At 40.0% G+C, this 20,515-nt stretch overlaps 1 protein-coding gene across 1 annotated transcript; it reads left to right on the top strand.

Annotated features, from left to right (window-relative positions):
- The first annotated feature begins 568 nt into the window (after positions 1-568).
- Positions 569-3,231, top strand: LOC122800413 (protocadherin gamma-C3-like). The gene has a single exon (XM_044069861.1). The coding sequence runs from the start codon at positions 736-738 to the stop codon at positions 3,229-3,231; it is 2,496 nt and encodes an 831-aa protein (XP_043925796.1). The 5' UTR covers positions 569-735.
- Positions 3,232-20,515: the final 17,284 nt, after the last annotated feature.

Here is a 20,515-nt window from a genome sequence, read left to right as displayed (position 1 = left end):
TACCTTCATAATGCTTCCACTAGTAGTACTATTTAAAGTATTTAAAGCAACAACGCTGAGTTTACCAAGACAGATCTGCGCGCGTAGTCGTTGTGCTGGATCTTGGTACTTTGAATTACGATTTTATACAACCGACATATACCTTGCATACGATTATCTGTATAGTGATTATCTTATTTGTAGCTAAGATGTATGATTTAAAAGGAAACAATACCGTTAATAAGTTAATTTATACACATTTCCTAATGGAATGATTCATCTAATAGTTTCCTTAACTGAAAAAGGAACGAGCTATTTAAGTCAGTACACCCCTGACATGGATATATATATATATATATATATATATATATATATATATATATATATATATATATGTTCGATCGTAAATATTATATCTACCAATTGTCTCTTTTTCGGCTAACTGTATCGCGGCAAACATAACAACAGCGTCTGGGACCGTTCATTGTGTTTTTGTTCTGCTGCAAGTCATTAAATACTATACCTTTTGGGGTCGCTATGGTTCCACGATATATTCAGTTATAACGCCACCCTTTAGTAAAACCTCTCATAGCCAAGGCCAGTGTGAAAAGATGGTGTACTTACTAGAGGAAGCATGCATTTTTATTCTCCTATGATGCAGTAGTATGGCCGGAGCTTTGTAATCCGTTTATCGAAATTGTGTTGCGGTAGCAAGAGCCGTTTCATTCCCACAGCTTTCCTTACGCGTCCTTGGAGATGGAGAGCCCGGTGAAGGTAACTTGGGTGGTTATTTTTACCTCTCCCTTTGTTTTTGGACAGCTGCGTTATACTGTGCCGGAAGAGAAAGATCCTGGCACCTACATAGGAAATGTCGCAACCGATTTGTCCCTAGATATGAAGAAAATGGCTCTTAGACGATTTCGAATAGTTTCTTCAGCTCAGGGCCAGCATTTTGATATAAATCCGGGGAGTGGTCGATTATTGATAAAAGACCGCCTTGATCGGGAGCAGCTTTGTGGAACTAACCTTGTATGCAGTTTGAATTTTGAAGTTATGTTGGAAAACCCAGTAGAGCTTCATCATGTGGAAGTTAATATTTTAGACATTAATGACAACGCACCATCATTCAGAGGCAATGAAATAAAATTAGATATTTCAGAAGCTACATTGCCTGGGGTTCGTTTCCCAGTTGAGAAGGCATATGACCCAGATATAGGTACAAATTCTGTCAGTGTCTACCAGCTAAGCCCAAACAAACATTTTATTCTAAAAAATCCCAACCCCGGGGAAGGTAACGAGTTCCCAGAACTGCTACTAGAAAGAGCACTTGACAGGGAACATGAGAAAACTCACCTGCTAACAATGACAGCTTATGATGGGGGGTACCAACAACATTCTGCTGTGGCTAAAATTATAGTTAACGTCTTAGATGCCAATGACAATCCTCCTGTATTCAGCCAGAGTCAGTATGTTGTAACCCTGGAAGAAAATGCGTCCAATGGTAGTTTAGTAATCAAATTAAATGCCACCGATTTAGATGAAGGTACAAACGCTGAAATAGTATACAGTTATAGTGCTAGCACAGCTGCAAAGGCACATGAGCTTTTTAGACTGGACTCGGCTACTGGCGTAATCACTTTAAATGGTTCAGTGGATTTTGAGGATACCAGCAGGTATGAACTGTATATACTAGCGACAAACAAAGGTCCACGCTCGGAGGTTGCCCTCTGCAAAATATTGGTAGAAATTATCGATCTGAATGACAACGGGCCAGAAATCAGCGTAACTTCTGTATCACATTCAATCCCTGAAGATGCTCCTACAGGCACCGTGGTTGCCTTTATCAGTGTAGCAGATAAAGACTCTGGTCCTAATGGACACGTTAGCTGTAAGATTTCGCATAACATTCCCTTTCAACTTAAACCTTCTTTAAATAATTACTACACTCTAGTGACCAGTAATGCTTTGGACCGGGAGCTCGTTTCCGAATACAACGTGTCTGTTTGGGCTACTGATCAGGGATCACCAGTAAGATCATCTCATAGAACCATCAGGGTTCATATTGAAGATGTCAATGACAATCCACCAAGCTTTTCTGAAACCACTTTTGAGATATATGTGACTGAAAATAACTTCCCAGGAGCGGCAGTGGGTAGGGTAAATGCCGAGGACCCAGATTTAGGAAAAAATGCAGATATTTCATACATATTCGTCGGAAATCAATTAAATAATGAGCCTTCCTCCACTTGTTTCTCGGTTGGCAGAGAGGATGGCGTCATATATGCGCTGACGTCATTGGATTATGAAAAAATGAGAGAGTACCAGTTTCGTATAAAAGGTCTAGATGCAGGTATCCCACAGCTAAGTGGAGCCGTTAATATAAAGGTGTATGTAATAGATGCAAATGATAATACCCCAGAAATTCTGTATCCCTTTCCAGGGAAAGATTTGGAAGGAGCAAACAGTGTACCCCGATCTGCAAATGCGGGGCATTTAGTAGCAAAAGTGTTAGCTGTTGATGCCGACGTTGGATTTAATGCTTGGATTTCTTATCAGCTTCTTAAATCAGATGTATCTGAACTCTTTAGCATATCCAAGTACACCGGAGAAATACGAACTGCAAGACAAATCCAGAGTAACGACTCATCAGTTCACAATCTTGTAATCATGGTAAAGGACAATGGGCGACCATCACTGTCAGCCTCAACAGTTATACACTTAGCATTGACTGACAGCGTCCCAGATGCTCGTCCGAAAGTCAATATGCCGCAGACTGGCGGTGAAGAAAGCATTTCAGACCTTAATCTCTATCTGATCATCTGCTTACTGTCAGTTCTTTTTTTGTTCTTTGTGGTTGTTTCTATTACGGTTGCATTACGGTGCTACAACTCTGCAAACATGGGACTTCAGTCTAACTTCTGTAGCAGATGGAAAACGGATACAAATAGTACATATCAACAAAGGAATGCCTTTGTACAATCTCATGGTAGTCAGGGTCTTCAGGCGTATGTGGAAGTACATGGAGGCAGATCTATTTATAAAGTAGACACCTACAGAATTTCTGTACCTCAGGAGCTGAAGGATGATTTTATTACCATAGACTTCCCGAGTGCAAATAATTCAAATCCATGTCATCAGCAGTTCCAGGAACTGTGTCTTCTTTCTGAGGATAACATTGGACCCATTTTATCTTCGGAGGTAAGAAAATATACCCGTCTTCTAAGTTGCTCGTTTATCTGCCTATCGGTCTGATTTTATATACATTATTCAGTTATTTAATATTTTGCTTATTACATTTAACATTTATTAAAGCCACGTACTTGTTCAACGTGGTATTCTTGTGGCAGGGTGCATTTATATGGCTGTGTATTACTATATAAATATCAAATCGCAAAAAAAAAAAAGAATCCAATTGATGCCTTCAAATATTTTATAAAACACAAATATGGACGCATTACAGCTGATAAATACAATGTCTTGCACTTCTGCTGAGGGGGGAAAGTTGTTAACCAGGTAAGCTCACTGGGCATACAGTCCCTTCACAGGGACACTGCAGAATAAATGGTTGGTGATATGTCTCGTTCAGGCTCTCATAGCTGGTAAAGGGTCAAAGCCAGGACAGTTGCAAGCGTTTGATTTAGTCTTTAACATCCCTGCCAAAGCGACAGCGAATGTCTTAACTCCCTTGGTTTGCTTCTAGTGGTAAATCTACATTAGCCAATCCAATTAACTGTGTCTAAATTGTATACATTTAATCTGTTCTAGTTACACGGCTTTTGGTTACTACTCATTATAGGCACGACACTCATTTTCAACTTTCAAGAGCTCCCTGTACCACGGAGAAATGAGAACCGTCAAATATTCTTTGAAATGTATGGCACAAATTCATTAAAAAGTATGATGATCTGCTGTGCACATTCATCGTAAATGTGAGGTCACTTTATTTTACTGTGATTTATATTGTCACATTCACTGTTTACTCTGTGTCACTCATTTTGCTTAGTTGTCATTCACTGTGCTGCTCCTTTTGATGAAGGGATGTTGAGATGTGTCCTCTACTCATGTAATCAGATCTCACTTCCATTTGTATGCTCTGTGTAAGGCTTTTGTAATAATTTTGAGGTCTTTAAATATTATTCAAATTCTTTTGGTTATCCAATTGATTTACTTAGTGCAGGACTTGATAAACTCTTCTGTTTTCATAATTTGAACTAAAATAAGGATCTAAACAAACAGCTGCTTTTAAGTTAAAGAGATTCATCAAGAGAATACTAGTTCCAAATTTGCAAAAGCCTATGTTGTATAGAATGGTCTAGTTTGTGTATAGCTCCATTATGTAGTAAGTGTGAGCTGTAAAGGTTTGTATTTTTTCACATAACTTTCTGTTTTATGTAAAAGTAAGGCAACTTGAACCCTTTTTGAGATTAGGCATTGCTTTAGAATCATCTAACAATGACAGAAGTATGGCTGCATCTTTACTTTAGAAAATAGTCATAATCGTATTGAGTTCACCCAACATTTTTTGTTTGTTTCAATTTTTTCAGTGTTTTGCATACTTCGTTTTGATTTTAGAAGTGTGTTGTTACAAAAATAAAATCACAGTGACTCAAAACCTTGCAAACAATGCTTTGATTTATCTGTGTGTAGTGATACAGCCAGTAAAAGTGAACAGTTCAATCCCTTCAGAGTGCTTTCTTTCCTGTAAAAGGCTGCATACACCACTGCCATTATGAAACAGAAATTATAGTTCTAGATAGCTAGAGTTAAGCAAAGTACTCACCCAATTGTCACAATAGGTAGTCTTGCAGAGGAGCATTCAAACTCTTCCAAGAGCAAGGCAAATGCCTTAAAGGTATCTCAACTCAAACAAATAGTACAGGAGGCCATGTCATATGAATAATTTTTAAATCTGGTATTGTCAGATAAGATGAAGTAGGGAATTACAAAATATAAATGATGCTATCCCTTTGGAACTATCAATTACAAACTTGAATTTCTCCTTGTCACCTTGGGTAACCTTGAAGATGCAAAACTTCACTGAAGCCTAGCAATCACCCTATTAAAATTTAACTTTACCCAGTTTGTTAAAAGAAAAAGTAACCAAACATGGTTTAACATAACTATTGCTTCCTAGACTGGATCTTAACCAAAGTACCCATAAAATGTTCAAGTCTAAAGTATAATTAGTGTTGGTTATTGAGCAGTGTACTTTGCTTTGTCCTCAAATACAGATTAAAGTACTCTGAACCATCTTAAATGATTACATCTTTCATTAAGAAGTCTGAATAAGCATTATTGAACAGACTCTCTCAAACCAATGAGACCCAAGGTCATCAAGCAGTCTTTATTCAATGATGTCTTAATTCATTTCCCACACATTTCCTCCAATCCATGGAAAAAAAAACCCTTCCCCTGCAGAACAAAACACACGAAAGAGCATGCTTTCTCATTAATCAAATGAAAACCAAAAACCTCCTGGTCTCAGTTAAACAGTCATATTTCCCTTTATTTGTTGGGTGGGATTCATAAAGTAGTGCAAGAAGTGCTTTCACTTAACTAATTTTACAAAAATCAAGTAATACAACAACAAACCTCCATACTCAGAAATTCAGATAATTTTGTAACTGTTATCAGTCACCTTACAAATATAAAATATTACTTGCATCTGATGGAAATTGCATAAAAACAAATTTCTGATCCAATTTCTCCAACTCATGGTAATTTCAAGGATAATTTTGCTAATAGTTTCGATAAGAATATTTATCAGCTATCCTAACCACTTATTTGAACTCCTAGAATAAACTTTACCATCTTTGCTTTTCATACTTCTTTGGTTTCACAATCATCATTTTGCAGATGCTTAAAAAACTCTTAAAATTTTTACTCATAAGTAGTAGACCTGGTCTTGATGGGCTTTTCTTGCATTTCTTCTGTTCTTGCAACATACTGATCTACCATCTCAACCCAGATACTCACTATCTGTATCACTACTGGTGTATTCCATGGGCATCATATAATGGCTACTTTCACCCACACCTTGAGTCATGAAACCCTTCTGATGTTAATCATTACAACCCATGTAAGTTCTGTATTTATATGTAAAACTTATGTAAAACTGTGAATCTGCACACTTTAAACAGCAAATCCCCACCATAGTCTCCCTAGGCTCATCTGTGATCAACACCAAGGCTGAAAATTAGCCAAAGCAAAATGGTTACTCTTCTGTCTTAAAACTAACAAAATCTTTGCTACTTCAAAATTGTAATACTGACCAGAACCTTACTGAGAGATCTTATATAGGCCATTGACTCCAAATAATTTCCTCTTCTATTCTGTAAGATAGTGGAATATGAAACTGAGCCTATTTACGGATGCAGCTAACTCTGCTTTTTCCTCCCCTGCCTCTGAGCAATCAGAGTGGTGGAAGTATCAGTTTTTGAAACCTTTCTTTCCATTCTTTACATTTATTTATTATTTATTTATTTTACATTTGTTAACCAGGAAATTCCGACTGGACCAGGTCCATTTTCAGCGGAGGCCCAGGGAGAAAAGCTCCAACATCAAGTTATACAAATACAATACATCCAGCATAATACACAAAACAGGTTACATCATGTATGCTGAGCATAGTACTATAACAAGAAATTAATAAAAACACTCCAGGTAAAAGGAGATATAGAACATGGGTAAATAATTATTTATATATTAAACTCTATATACTATTATACGCAGATGGCTATGCAATTCTCATGTATGACAACTCTTCTGCCAAGGATAGTACAGTCCTGAGGCTTGACTTAGTTATGTCACAGAACTGGTCCCCATAAATTTATTTTAATACACTGAAAAAAATTGGCATAAATTCTGGACTTAATCTAATCCCTTTTTTGGACACATTTCTCAGCATGCAACCAATATATTGAAGTTGGTGATTAGTTTAAATACTTACATTTAAGACTTGTAGTACAGATTCAAACAACAAATGCTTAGACTCTATGCAAATTAAAAGGTGCATCCTATATTTCATATCTGATTATTCTTCAAACCAGAGTCGCTATTGTTACAAGAATATCCATTCCTAATAGAGAATATATCCTCCTAGTCATCAGTCTTTCTTTTATTAATTGCTAAATAAAGACTGCACTTTTCTTTGCTACACCATGAATCCCACAGCACTTCTTAAACTAAGCTGTGCTAACTTTTTATATCCAGCTTTACTGCCAAGACAATGTTCCATTGACATTCAATAACAAACAGTATAAAATGCTACAGTGACAAATAAATACATTAGAAACTGAATAACTAAACATTGTAGTACATAATGCTTTGTTTTAATCAGAGAATTTACTCTCCTCACCTGCTTCATCATCATCAAATTCTTATTTCTTACTCCTTCAGCACTCTTGCTATAACAAACCTGCAGCATTCTACACCTTTAACTTATTGTATATCTTGTAAATCTTTCTCTCATTCTCTATCTGCACATCTATGAATGCCAAAACCTTCTCTGTACATGCACCTTAATTTAGAATGATTTCCCTTAGACTATGAGATGTCTGACATCATTATCCAGTTTCCTCAGTGAACTCAAACCAGGGAGCACCCTGTGGTGGGGGGCAACTATTTTCTTGATTTTAGGTATGAGATGCAGTCATCCCTGCCTTTTTATGCTTATTCTACTGTCACACTGCCAGCCCAGCTATCTGGAATTTTGTAAATAATTCTATGTCATTGTGAATATTGATATGATCTATACAGAACTGTATGTTATGTACTGAGCTTCAAGAATGTAACCACAGCATACCCTGCTGGAACATAGAAGATTAACTTACAAAACTTCAAGAAAATAAGTTGAAATTAAGTGGTTTACGATTGTGCTATAAAAGTTAGTTTCAATGCAGCAAGGAGACAGGATGTCTAGAACTAGGGTGCCTTCTGCATTGTTTTGTAAGTGTTTTATTGTTTTATGTCTCCTAGCAACTGCAAAGATCTGAGAGATATGTATTTCTCTCACAGAGATGTTAAATTCTTTTAAGTTTCTGTTTAGCCTGGGAACTGAAGTCAGGTAACAAAGAGTGATGTCACCCAAGCTAGCCCAGCAGTAATGTTTGATATTAATTTAAGAAATTTCTCAGAGAGCGAGACTGTGCATTTTGTCTTGGACCTAGCAAGAACATACACTCATCATCATCATCTGCACTTGCCTGGCTGTAAGTAAGATTTAGGAATAGTATGTCTTTTAGATAGATATAGGAATATAGTAAAGATTACTTTAGATGTTTTCTGTATTTATTCAAGGCTGTTCTGCAATGTTGTTTTAAAATACTTCCTGTGATTCTGAACTCCAAAGTAACTGTGTTGGATTTACTGAGTATTGTCTTGTTCTTTTATTATTAAATATATTTAAACCCATCTTTGTGGCTGGTATTTGTAAGACATATTTAAGCTCTTAGATACTTGCATATGTATTTGGTGACACTGTACAGACCACTCCTAAAATAGATTTGCAAGTGTTGGTCAAAACTACCATTTGGATAACAGTAGCATTACACAGTAGGATTGGACACCCCGTGTAAGGGCCTTATAGTAGCTATTAAGGGTGGCTGGTGGCAGCTGAAACTACCTTATAGTCTTGGCAAAAGGGGACACAGCTAGTAAACCTGTGCCAGCCTTTCACAGGTGTGTGTGTGTGTGTGTGTGTGTGTGTATATGTGTGTGTTTGTATACCAATCAAATCTCAAAGTGTGTGCGTGTGTGTGTGTGTATGTGTGTGTGTGTGTCAGCTACTTGGGCAGGAACACGATGCACTGGTTGGACAGAGAGGGTGCTGGAGGTCTTGGCTTGACCTCTCACCTGCGATCTGAACTCTATAGCTGTGCAAGTGGGGAGTCTTATTAGGGATATGGAGAGAGAGGGAGAAACCAGCCCCAGACTAATTGTTAATCTCTGTGTGCTGTTAAGGGAGATTGCACTTTACTATGTGTGTACTTGTCAGCCTCCCATTGTATACATTCCTTGCTGTTGCCAGTGGTGAGTATTGAGGCTCCTTGATTATTTGGCCAGTGCAGGGGTGTCACATATTAATTGGTGGACAGTGGTGTGATATCCACATCACATATTAATTGGTTAACAGTGATGGGATATCCACATCACATATTAATTAGTTGGCAGTGGTGTGACAGCCACATCACATATTAATTGGCTTGTAGTGGTGTGGATACTGAATTCCTGCAGCCTGTGTATAGTGGTCACTGAAGGTGTTTGTACTCTCAATTAGCCACGCAGTGAACATTCAGAGTTCATATCACAATTGTTTTATTTTTTTGTTAGCTTAGTTAGTCAGGGAGAGCAGGCAAGCATGTCACCAGAGGAGTATGGCAAGCTGACAAGGAGCCAGTTGGCTGTCATGTGCCAGGCTAAAGGACTGGTTCATGCCAAAGCAGACATGATTGCAGCTTTAGTCACAGCTGCATTGCAGAATAGCAATCAGGAGGGCAATCAGACTGCCCATGGAGATATACAACTCTCAGAGAAAATGGACAGTTCAACCTTTCCACAGAATACTTAAAAATCCATCTGGAGTTGAAGAGACTTGAGCTGGAGGCCAAGCATTTGGAAATAGAAGCAGCAGAGAGACTGATACATTGGAAGTCTGAGTAAAATGAGAAATTGCGATGCCTAGAAGCTGAGGAGAATGAGAGGCAGAGGCAGTATGAAAAGGATATGCTGACTCTTTGTCAGAGTCATGGAGGTAATGGGGAAGGGAGTAACTCAACCACACAAGCAACAAAGGTCAGTAAATTTCTTCCATAATATACAGAGGAGGATAATTTTGATAGTTTCATACATATGTTTGAGAGGGTATGTAAACAGTACAATGCTGACCAAGGGCTTTGGGTACGGTTCTTGACCCCCGTTACTCCATGGTAAAGCTGTAACTGCTATTTCTAAATTGTCTGATACTGATTGTTTAAATTATAATGTTGTAAACAACTGTCTTTTAGAAAGCTTTAAGTTAAGACCTGAAACTTATAAAAAGTGTTGTGAGCATAGACACAAGGCAGATGAAAGTGTGTATGAATATTTTGCTGAACTAAGCACTTATTTTCATATGTGGGTGAGTGGATGTCAGGTCACCACTTTTGAAGGGCTGGAAGACCTTTTGGTGAGGGAACAAGCCCTTAGCACTTTGCCTGAGGACATGAGAATCTGGTTAGCTGATAGACAATGCACTACTGCAGATGAGTTGGGGAAGAAGGGAGACCTATACCTAGCAAGCAGGGCATCACTGCACAGGAAATGGACACACAGTGCTGCTGATGGGTCTAAGAGAATCCATGGTGAGCAGCCCAGACTGCCCTAACAGAGTCTGCCAGAAGCAGGGGAAGCCACTAGTCCAGGTACACATCCAGGATCAAGGGTTAAATGTTGTAAATGCAACCAGTGGGGCCATGTAGCATTAAGATGTCCATGGAGGCAAGGTAGGGAAGAAAAGGTGGGAGAGCCAGTAAGTATGAATAACAAAATGCCAGTAGTAAGTTGTCTCAAGACAACAAGGGTACCAAACTGCCACAAGAGGTTATATCCTATCTTAGTGGATGGCAAAGAGGCCACTGCTAAAGGAGACAGCCTCTGACCTAACCATTGTGAAGCCTGCAATGGTTACAGAGGAGCACTACTTGCTTGGGAAGTATACTCCAGTCAGAGCTTTAGGAGGGACCCCATTCCAAATACCTTTGGCTAGGGTTGACCTTGACTTGGAGGGTGGAAAAGGAAGATAGCAAGTAGGTGGGTTTGAGGATATCCCTGCAGATGTCCTGATATGGAATAATTTTGATAATGCAGTACCCTGTGTGCATGCAGTTACACACAGGCATGCTTGGAGACAAGTATGTGGGGTCTGGTAGCCTGGAGGAGGCCCAGACAGACCGCACACTTGCAGCCAGGACTGGTGAGGTGGTTACTTCAGGGAGGGAGTTAACCTGTAGCAGTGAGACTGAAGGTGAGCCAAAGCTGCTGGTGGGTACTGATGTTCCCTTGGACAGAGTGACTGCAAGGGCAGAGATGAGTAGTAGTACCTGGGCTGACAGTGAGGCACTGCTGTCAGAGAATACCAGACCTCCTGTGGAAGGGGAGCTGGGAAGGGTTACAAAGAGAGAGTTGAGACAGGCTCAGCTCTCAGACCGTACATTACAGGGCCTGAGGGAGGTAGCTAGTGAGGCACCTGATTCTTAAGGGAGAGGGGAATCTGTATACTGGGACAAAGTATTACTGTATAGAGCGTGGACCCCTTAGGGAGGGCTAGTGGGTGAGAGAATACAGCAGTTGGTAATGCCCAGAGCCTACCGTCTGGCACTTCTAGCCATAGCCCATGATATTCTTCTTGCAAGTCATATGGGCATAAAATGTACAAAGAGATGTATTATGCAGAACTTTTATTGGCCTGGGAATTCTAAAGATGCAACAGGGTACTGTAGGACCTGTGAGCCATGCCAAAAGATAGGCAAGGTAGGAGACAAGGTGAAAGTTCCTTTGATGCCTTTGCCTGTGATTGAGGTGCAATTTCAGAGGGTAGCTATGGATATTGTGGGACCTCCAAGTACCCCAAGCTCCACAGGGAAAAAGTATATCCTAGTGGTAGTAAATTATGCTACCAGATACCCTGAAACAGTGGCTAGAGTCCTCCATTGAGACAGGAAAGGTGGCAAATGCTTTGTTAGAGATTTTCAGCAGGGTAGGTTTTCCAAAATAAATACTGGCTGACAGAGGTTCCAGTTTCATGTCAGACCTGCTGGCTTGTCTGTGGAAGCACTGTGTGGTGAAGCACCTAAAGACCACCCCCTACCATCCCCAGACTAATGGTCTTGTTGAGAGGTTAAACTCTACACTCAAGTCAATGCTATGGGCATTTACAGACCAGTTTAAGAGGGATTGGGAGAAATATTTGCCCCATCTGTTGGTTGCTTACAGAGAGGTTCCCCAGGAATTCAGTTTTTTCACCCTTTGAGTTGCTTTATGGGCATAGGGTGAGGGGACTTTTAGATTTGATTTGAGATGAGTGGTAGGGTAAGTGTGAATCACACAAGGAGTCTGTTGTGGCATATTTCCTAAACCTCAGGACAAGGCTCAGGGAATGCATGGGCTTGGCCCAGGAGAACCTGGGAGAAGCCTGACAGCAGAAAAAGGTCTGGTATGATAGGAATGCTCGAGCTAGACAGTATGCTGTAGGGAAGCAGGTAATGGTTCTCATTCCTGTCAGACATAAGCTGCAGGCAGCTTGGGAGGGACCGTACAAGGTGATAAGGTGGGTCATTGATGTTAACTACATGGTAGGACTGCTAGTCAGGAGGCAGGGCCACAAATTGTATCATGTTAACATGATGAAACCTTACCATGATAGAGAGGCCCTTGTGCTGGGTATTTGCAGTGGATGGCAGGAGTCTGAGGGGGATCTAGTGACTGATCTCCTCAATGAGGCTTGGATTGACACCTCAGTGGAAGGAGTAGCAATGTCCCAACAGCTATCCCCTACCCAGGTTCAAGAAATCCGAGCAGTGTTACAGGAGTTTGGGGGCATGTTCACTGGGAAAGAAGGATGCACCCACCTGGTGCAACACCATGTGGATGCAGGACCTTAAAGGCCTATTAGACAGTCCCTTTATAGGGTGCCTGAGAGAGTCATACAGACTCTGAGGGACAAGATACAGGAAATGTTGAAATTAGGGGTAATCCAGTAGTCCAACAGTCCTTGGGCCTCCCCAGTGGTGCTGGTACCAAAGAAGGATGGCAGCACCAAGTTCTTTTTGGACTACAGGAAATTAAATAGTCAGACAGAGTCAGATGCTTACTCCATGCCTATGACAGGTGAAGCCTTAGAGCAGCTGGGTGGGGCTAAGTACCTTAGCACTATTGATCTTACCAAGGGTTACTGGCAGGTGCCTTTGACTGACTCCCAGTGCTAGAGAGAGGTCAGCCTTTGTGACTCTTTTTGGCTTGTATGAGTTCACAAATATGCCCTTTGGGATGAAAAATGCCCTAGCAACTTTCCAGAGACTGGTAGATCATATCCTAGCAAGAGCAGGTGATTTTTCCCTTGCTTACCTAGCTGATATTGCCATCAACAGCCATTCCTGACAAGAGCACCTACAGCTTGTCATGGTGGTGCTGGGCAGACTGCAGATGGCAGGGTTGAGCATTAAGCCCAGTAAGTGTCAGGTGGGTGTGGCAGAGGTCTCTTACCTGCGACATAAAGTGGGGAGTGGTAATATCAGGCCAGAACCTGCCAAAGTCGAAGCCATTCAGGCATGGCCTGTCCCTGTAACCAAAAAGCAGGTGAGGGCATTCATAGAGACAGTGGGGTACTACAGAAAGTTTGTCCCCAATTATAGTACCATAGCTGCTCTCCTCACAGACTTGACAAGTAAAAATAGGCCAGATAAGCTAGTGTGGACCCCAGCATGTGAGCAGGAATTCCAGAAGCTTAAAGGAGCTTTGGGAAGACACCCTGTGGTAGCCAGTCCAGATTACAGAAAAAAAACATTGTTGTGCAGGTGGATGCTTCAAACCATGGGGTGGGGGCTGTACTTAGCCATGTTTAATCACAGGGAGAAGAGCACCCAGTGGTATATCTCAGCCATAGGCTCCAACCCAGGGAGGAATGCTATGCAGCTGTAGAAAAGGAATGCCTAACCATAGTGTGGGCACTGCAGAAACTTTAGTCTTATCTGTATGGAAGGAAAGTCACTGTAGTCCCAGACCACAATCACTTAACTTGGCTACATTGTGCCAAGTTACTAAGGTGGATCCTAGGGTTGCAACCATATGATAGGACACTGCAGCATCACAGTGGATTTAGCAATGCCAATGCAGATGGGCTCTCAAGACAGGGAATGGGGTAAGGCATTCCCAGATAGGGCCAGTCTATCTGGAATTTTGAAAATAATTCTATGTCATTGTGAATATTGATATGATTTATACAGAACTGTATGTTATGTACTGAGCTTCAAGCATACCCTGCTGGAACATAGAAGATTAACTCACAAAACTCCAAGAAAATAAGTTGAAATTAAGTGCTTTATGAGTGTGCTATAAAAGTTAGTTTCAATTCAGTAAGGAGACAGTATGTCTACAACTAGGGTGCCTACTACATTGTTTTGTAAGTGTTTTATTGTTTTATGTCTTCTAGCAACTGCAAAGATCTGAGAGATATGTATTTTTCACACAGAGATGTTAAATTCTGTAAGTTTCTGATTAGCCTCGGAAGTGAAGTCAGCTGACAATGAGTGATGTCATCCAAGCTGATCCAGCAGTAATGTTTTTAAGAAATCTCTGAGAGAGAACTGTGCATTTTGTATTTTGTCTTGGACATGGCAAGATCATCCACTTATCATCATCATCATCATCATTTTCACTTGTCTGGCTGTAAGATTTAGGGCTAGTATCTCTTTTAGATATAGCTAGGAATATAGTAAAGATTAGTTTAGATGTTTTCTGTATTTATTTGAGACTGTCCTGCAATGTTGTTTTAAAATATTTCCTGTGATTCTGAACTCTGAAGTAACTGTATTGGATTTACTGAGTATTGTATTGGTCTTTTATTATTAAATATATTTAAACCTATCTTTGCGGCTGATATTTGTGAGATGTTTAAGCTCTGAGAGTACTTGCATATGTATTTGGTGACACTGTACAGGCCACTCCTAAATAGCCTTGCAAGTCTTGGTCAAAACTACCATTTGGATAATAGTAACATTACACAGTAGGATTGGACACCCTTTAAGGGCCTTATAGTAGCTGATAAGGATGGCTGCTGGCAGCTGGAACTACCTCATAGTCCAGGCAAAAGAGGGCATAGCTAGTGAACCTGTGCCAGCCTTTCCCAGATGTGTTTGTGTTTGTATAGCAATTAAATCTCAAAGTGTGTGTGTGTGTGTGTCAGCTACTTGGGCAGGGACACGAAGCACTGGTTGGACAGAGAGGGTGCTGGAGGTCTTAGCTTGGCCACTCAGCTGAGATCTCAACCCTATAGCAGTGCCAGTGTGGAGTCTTATTGGGGATATGGAGAGAGAGAGAGAGAGAGAGAGAGAAAGAGGAAGAAACTAGCCCCAGACTGACTGTGATCTCTGTGTGTTCTTAATGGAAATTGCACTTTACTTTGTGTGTACTTGTCATCCTCCCATTATGTACGTCCCTCATTATTGCCAGTGGTGAGGATTGAAGCTCCTTGATTACTGGGTCAGTGCAGGGGCATTGCACCTACTCCCTGCATTATAAGTGTCAAGCCATGTGATAAATGTATGCTGTGCAAGGAAGATGGAACTATAAATTAAATTTTACTATCACATCTATCTGTATAAAAATGATATTATACATTGTTGTTTCCTGATGTTTATTTTATATTTATTTGCCTCTGGTGTGGTTGAAGAATGGTCAGCTTGGTTCAACTAATTCACCAATCCAATAAAAAAGTAAATAAACTAATAACCTGGTTATTTCATTTTTTTATATATAAGAAGAAATGGATGCCAAACGTGGGTTTCATCTAGGTACTCCGGTTTCCTCCCACATTTCAAAGACATGCAGTAAGTGGATTGGACATTCTAAATTGTCCACAGGTGAGAGTGTGTGAGTGAGTGGGATGAATGAACAAACGTGGCATGGCTAGCCACCCAGTGGTGTAAACCTTGGATCGAGATGATTGCCACTGTAGAAGAGACACCCTGACCCCATGTGAAAAATGAGAAAAAGGGGTTGAGGATGGATGGATGCCATTAGTAAAGAGGACCACAGTATCTTTACTTAAGTGGGTGTGATTCATGAATATCATAATACAGCCTGACCTGCATTATACAATCTTGATCTGCTATGACCTCACTTTGTTAGCCACCACTTAAATGCTTCTGCCATCCATTCATTATCATCTGTCCTTAAAAGCAAGGAAGGCATTTTGATATATTGTGTGATTCAGTCCACTAATCAAACTGCATATCAAGACAAGTCTGACCTAGTGTGCCATAAGCAGTACCCTATGCATTGCAGACATGTCATTATATCAGTGTGTAGTTAATGTATCTTTATGTAGTGTTGTCCTCCCATCTCTTACACAGTTACATCTGTGCTTGTTCAGGAATGTTACCTCTCAGAAAACCACAATATTCTCATATACATGATTATTTCCTGGGAGCTCCTTTTCCACATCATCTTTCTATGCCCCTAATCAGTATTCAAGGACTCCTTTCAACTTCACTAATCCATGTCTGTTCTTGTCATTTTGGGTCACTGCTCCCTCCATTTGAAAGTGAGGATACCTCTGCTATCCCTGACTATTGTCTTAGTGTTTGTTGCCAGGGAGTGGCTATCACCATTTCCACTGCTATAGTACAAGATAACCTTTTCCACAGCACTAACTCAATTTAATTTGCCATGCATAATTGTGACATACCACAAATAGGCTGCTAAAACAGCCAATGTTAATCTATTTTAAATTTATAAGGTCATTGTGTTATATGCCATTTAAAAAAAAAAAAACAGCTCCTCATTGACTGCTCACTTCTTGGCCCTGGAATTTAATTACTTTATGTTAGAGTAACACCACAGAAATCAAGAAAGAATATTAGCTTCTCTTTGTTGCAGTTTTTCTTAAGTTTAGATAGATTTTTACACATACAGCAGAGAAAGAAGTGATGTTTTTTATTCTCCACTTACCTCAGCAGTTCTGGCTCTACCAACTCCATTCGCCCTCAATATGCTCGGGCTCACTCCTCTCCCCTGTCTTTCCCGCATTCCCACCCACCCCTACTTTCATTACATTTGTACTCACCACCCTCAACTTCTACCCACCCACTATAATTAATTATCCAATCCCATCACTTCACCTCACAAAATCCCTCACATTTCCCCTTGCCACTCTACTCACTTGACTGAGCTAATCAGATCACTATACCTTACTCCACAAACTCCCTCTTACTCCAACCAATAATTAAAGGTATATTAAATAATCCTTTAGTCACTCTCACATCCCTCTAATATTTCATCTCAAAACTCTCTCTGAAATCATGGCTCTTCCCTTCATCTTACTCCCTTTACTTCTCTCTCCCACACTCCTTACTTCCTATGAAACACAACTCTATAATTTCCAACCTACCACTACACATTCTGTACAACAAAAGGAACCATCCTTCGGTATTTCTCCATCTCTCTTCAATACCTCCTATACCCAACTTCACAGGCACAAAATCCTTACACACACACACACACACACACACACACACACACACACACACACACACACACACACACACACACACACACACACACACACACACACATCCCCTAAACCTAAATTCAAATCATTATGTCACTACCACTACCTCAGAAAAACCACACCCACTCTACACACTTCTTCTACCACCAACCCATCTAACGCCAACTACAACTGTCTTCCCTACCCTCCAAATAGCAAACGCTTTGCTATATATTCTATTAATATAAAAGCCTACCTTACAAAAACCCAGAACTACATTCCTGGATTACCCTGCACTTCCTACACATCCTAGCCCTGTCCATAACTTGGTTAAAACCTCATATCTCCAACACAGAAATCCTGCCCCCACCCCACTGCAACATTTACCGTCAAGATAGAATTACCAGAAAAGGTGGTGGAGTTGCAATCATGTACTCTAAACATCTAAATTTATCCCTCTAACCATTACCCACCCAAGTTTCCATCCAGCTGATCTACTTATCATAAACTGCCACGTTAACACCCAAAGGAAATGTGTCATTGCTGCTATCTATATTCCACCTGGAAACAATATTCCTGTCCTCGAATCCATCCTCTCGTGGATGTCACTCCATATTCCTTATGAAACCATCCTGTTAGAAGACATCAATAGTGACTGGCAAAAACTATCTACAACCAGACCTTCCTTAAATATCAACCTTTATGGCTTTCATCAGCTACTTACTAGACTCACTTGATTCAACAAAAGTAATAACAATAGCTCCACCCTGGATTGGATCTTGACATCTGAGCCTAACCTCTATCAAAAAGACCTTATCAGACTCCCTAAGTGACCACCTTCCTATCTGAGTACATAGACATTTTATTCAGGTACCTAAGTTCCATCTCTGTAGAGAATGTCGCAACCTCTCCTCTTTTAATAATACTTTCAGTAACATGCTGAATTCCATAAATCAGTCCACTTTGAAATACACCCTCTAAATGATGCAGTCCTATATTTCAATCAAACTTTCCTTGCCATCCTTGACTCTCTGGCACCTCTTAGAAAAGTTAAAATCAAAACAACCCATGCCCCTTGGCTCTCAAAAGATACACTCACTCTTATGAAAAGAAGGTATAGCACCTGGAAACAATAGATTAAAACAAAATCTACTTCCCTTCACCAAAAATATAAAGAACTTCATAACCTTACAAAAAAGCACATTAACAAGGATAAGAAAATATTCTGTTGTAACGCCCAGCTCACCCATAACTCTAACCCCCCCAAAATTCCGGCACTCTATTAATAAAATCCTGCACCAAGGCAACCCTACCACCCCCAACCCCGACAAAACTCCCCCTGAAACTGCCACTCTTTTAAACTCCTGTTTCATAGACTCTATTCTCAAACTAACCTAAAATGGTCAAAACCCTAATATCACACATTCCACTTACAGTTCTAAAAATAACATCTCTTTTACACTTAGCCCTGTCCCAACTTGTTACATAAAATCTGTTCTGCTTAAATTAAGACCTTGTTCCCCCTTCTCTGACAACCTTTCTCCCCTCTTTCTTAAATGAGCTGCTCACTCAATAGCCTACCCTGTTTCCATTTTGTTTAATAGATCCATACAGGAATCCATCATCCCAGACATGTGGAAAGTGTTTTACACCATCCCATTACACAAAGGAAACAATAATAACGAATTATCTAACTACTGACCTATTGCAATCCTCTCTCAGCTACCTAAACTCCTTGAAAAATGCGTACACAAACAGCTACTCAATTATTTAATTAACAATAACCTCCTAATCCTACTCAACATGGATTCAGACCCCATCATAGTACATCCACTGCCCTTCTGTCAATTACTAAGATGTTGCTGAAGCTAGAGACAAAAATCTACTTGTTTTTTGCCTCTTTCTTGACCTCTCAAAAGCTTTTGATACCGTCTCTCACTCTAAACTTCTTAATAATATATTCAATCTCAACCTATCCTCCTCTTCTATTAAATGGCTCTCTACCTACTGTATCTCATTAATAGACAACAGTCAGTAAGATGGCAGTCCACCTGGTCCCCTTTCTTATCCATTCATACTGGGGTCCCTCAAGGCTCCATTCTTGGCCCTCTATTCTTTAATATTTTTACCAACCAATTACACACTTCCTGTACTTTCAGCCTGACTCCATTCTTATCACCTGCTCTGACAACATTTCTAACCTCTTCTCAATCACTCAAAATAGCTGACAACCAATACTTAACCCCAAGAAAACTAAACTTCTACTCCTTCTTCCAAAATTCCTGTCTCAACTCAAAACAACCTTCAACATTTCTTCTCTTGATAATGCCATCATTCCAGCTGAGCCACATACAAAGCTCCTCGGTATTATAATCGATCACCAACTGAAATTTAATACCCATATACAGTACTATATCAAAAAGACAAACCAGAAACTCAGTTTAATCTACAGAAATAAAAAAATACCTAACTCCTGACTCCAAACAAACTCTTGCTCAGGCATTCCTCCTGCCTTGTCTTTTATATGTGTCTCCTGTCTTTACTCATCTACAAACCACCCTTAGCTAAACTGTGTCAAATCTATTACAGTGTTTCAAGATTTGCCAGTAACCAACCCTAGAAATCACATCACTGCCTTGCTTTGAAATAACTTCACTGGCTGGACTTCCCCAACAACTGCTTTTCTCCCATCTGCAACTCACACACTCTTTACTTTGCAAACCCTTAGCTTGTCCCTCTCTCTCCTCCCTAATATCCCTTTATACCCCTCCTGTACTCTCCGTAGCTCAGACCAGCACCTACTTGATACCTACAAGCCTAACAAAAATATTGGCGAATATCTTTACAAAAACAGTTTCTCCTAGGCTTGGAAAAGCTCCCCATTAACATCCAAACTATTTCTAGCACAAATCTCTTTAAATCCAAACTCAACAATTTTCTCTTAAATGCTAGCACCTGCCATTGCCAAGATCCCACTTAATCTCCCATGCTTAGCCCCCTTACACCTCTTTATAGTCTCTCATATTGCTAGCACAACTAAATTCATTGACTCATTAGCCACTTCTTACAATAATCTATTGTGCTCTGTATCTGTTTTCTTACCTACATACATCTTACGTAATACCATGCTATTTCTAGCATGTATCCTCAGTTTGTGTATACTCATGTCTAGTTTTGCTTGTAATTACTATAAAACATTTTTCTAAGAATGTAATTTATTTTTCTTTCTAGTCTGCCTAAACATCTGTATCTCCTATAATTTGTATTTCCTGTAATGTATATCATGCTTTTGAA

This window comes from Protopterus annectens, chromosome 4.part0, assembly GCF_019279795.1.
Source record: "Protopterus annectens isolate FY-2018-M chromosome 4.part0, PAN1.0, whole genome shotgun sequence".
NCBI classification, from domain to species: Eukaryota; Metazoa; Chordata; order Ceratodontiformes; family Protopteridae; genus Protopterus; species Protopterus annectens.
Note: the sequence above shows the minus strand (reverse complement) of the source record. Positions and strands in the feature narration are given on the sequence as shown.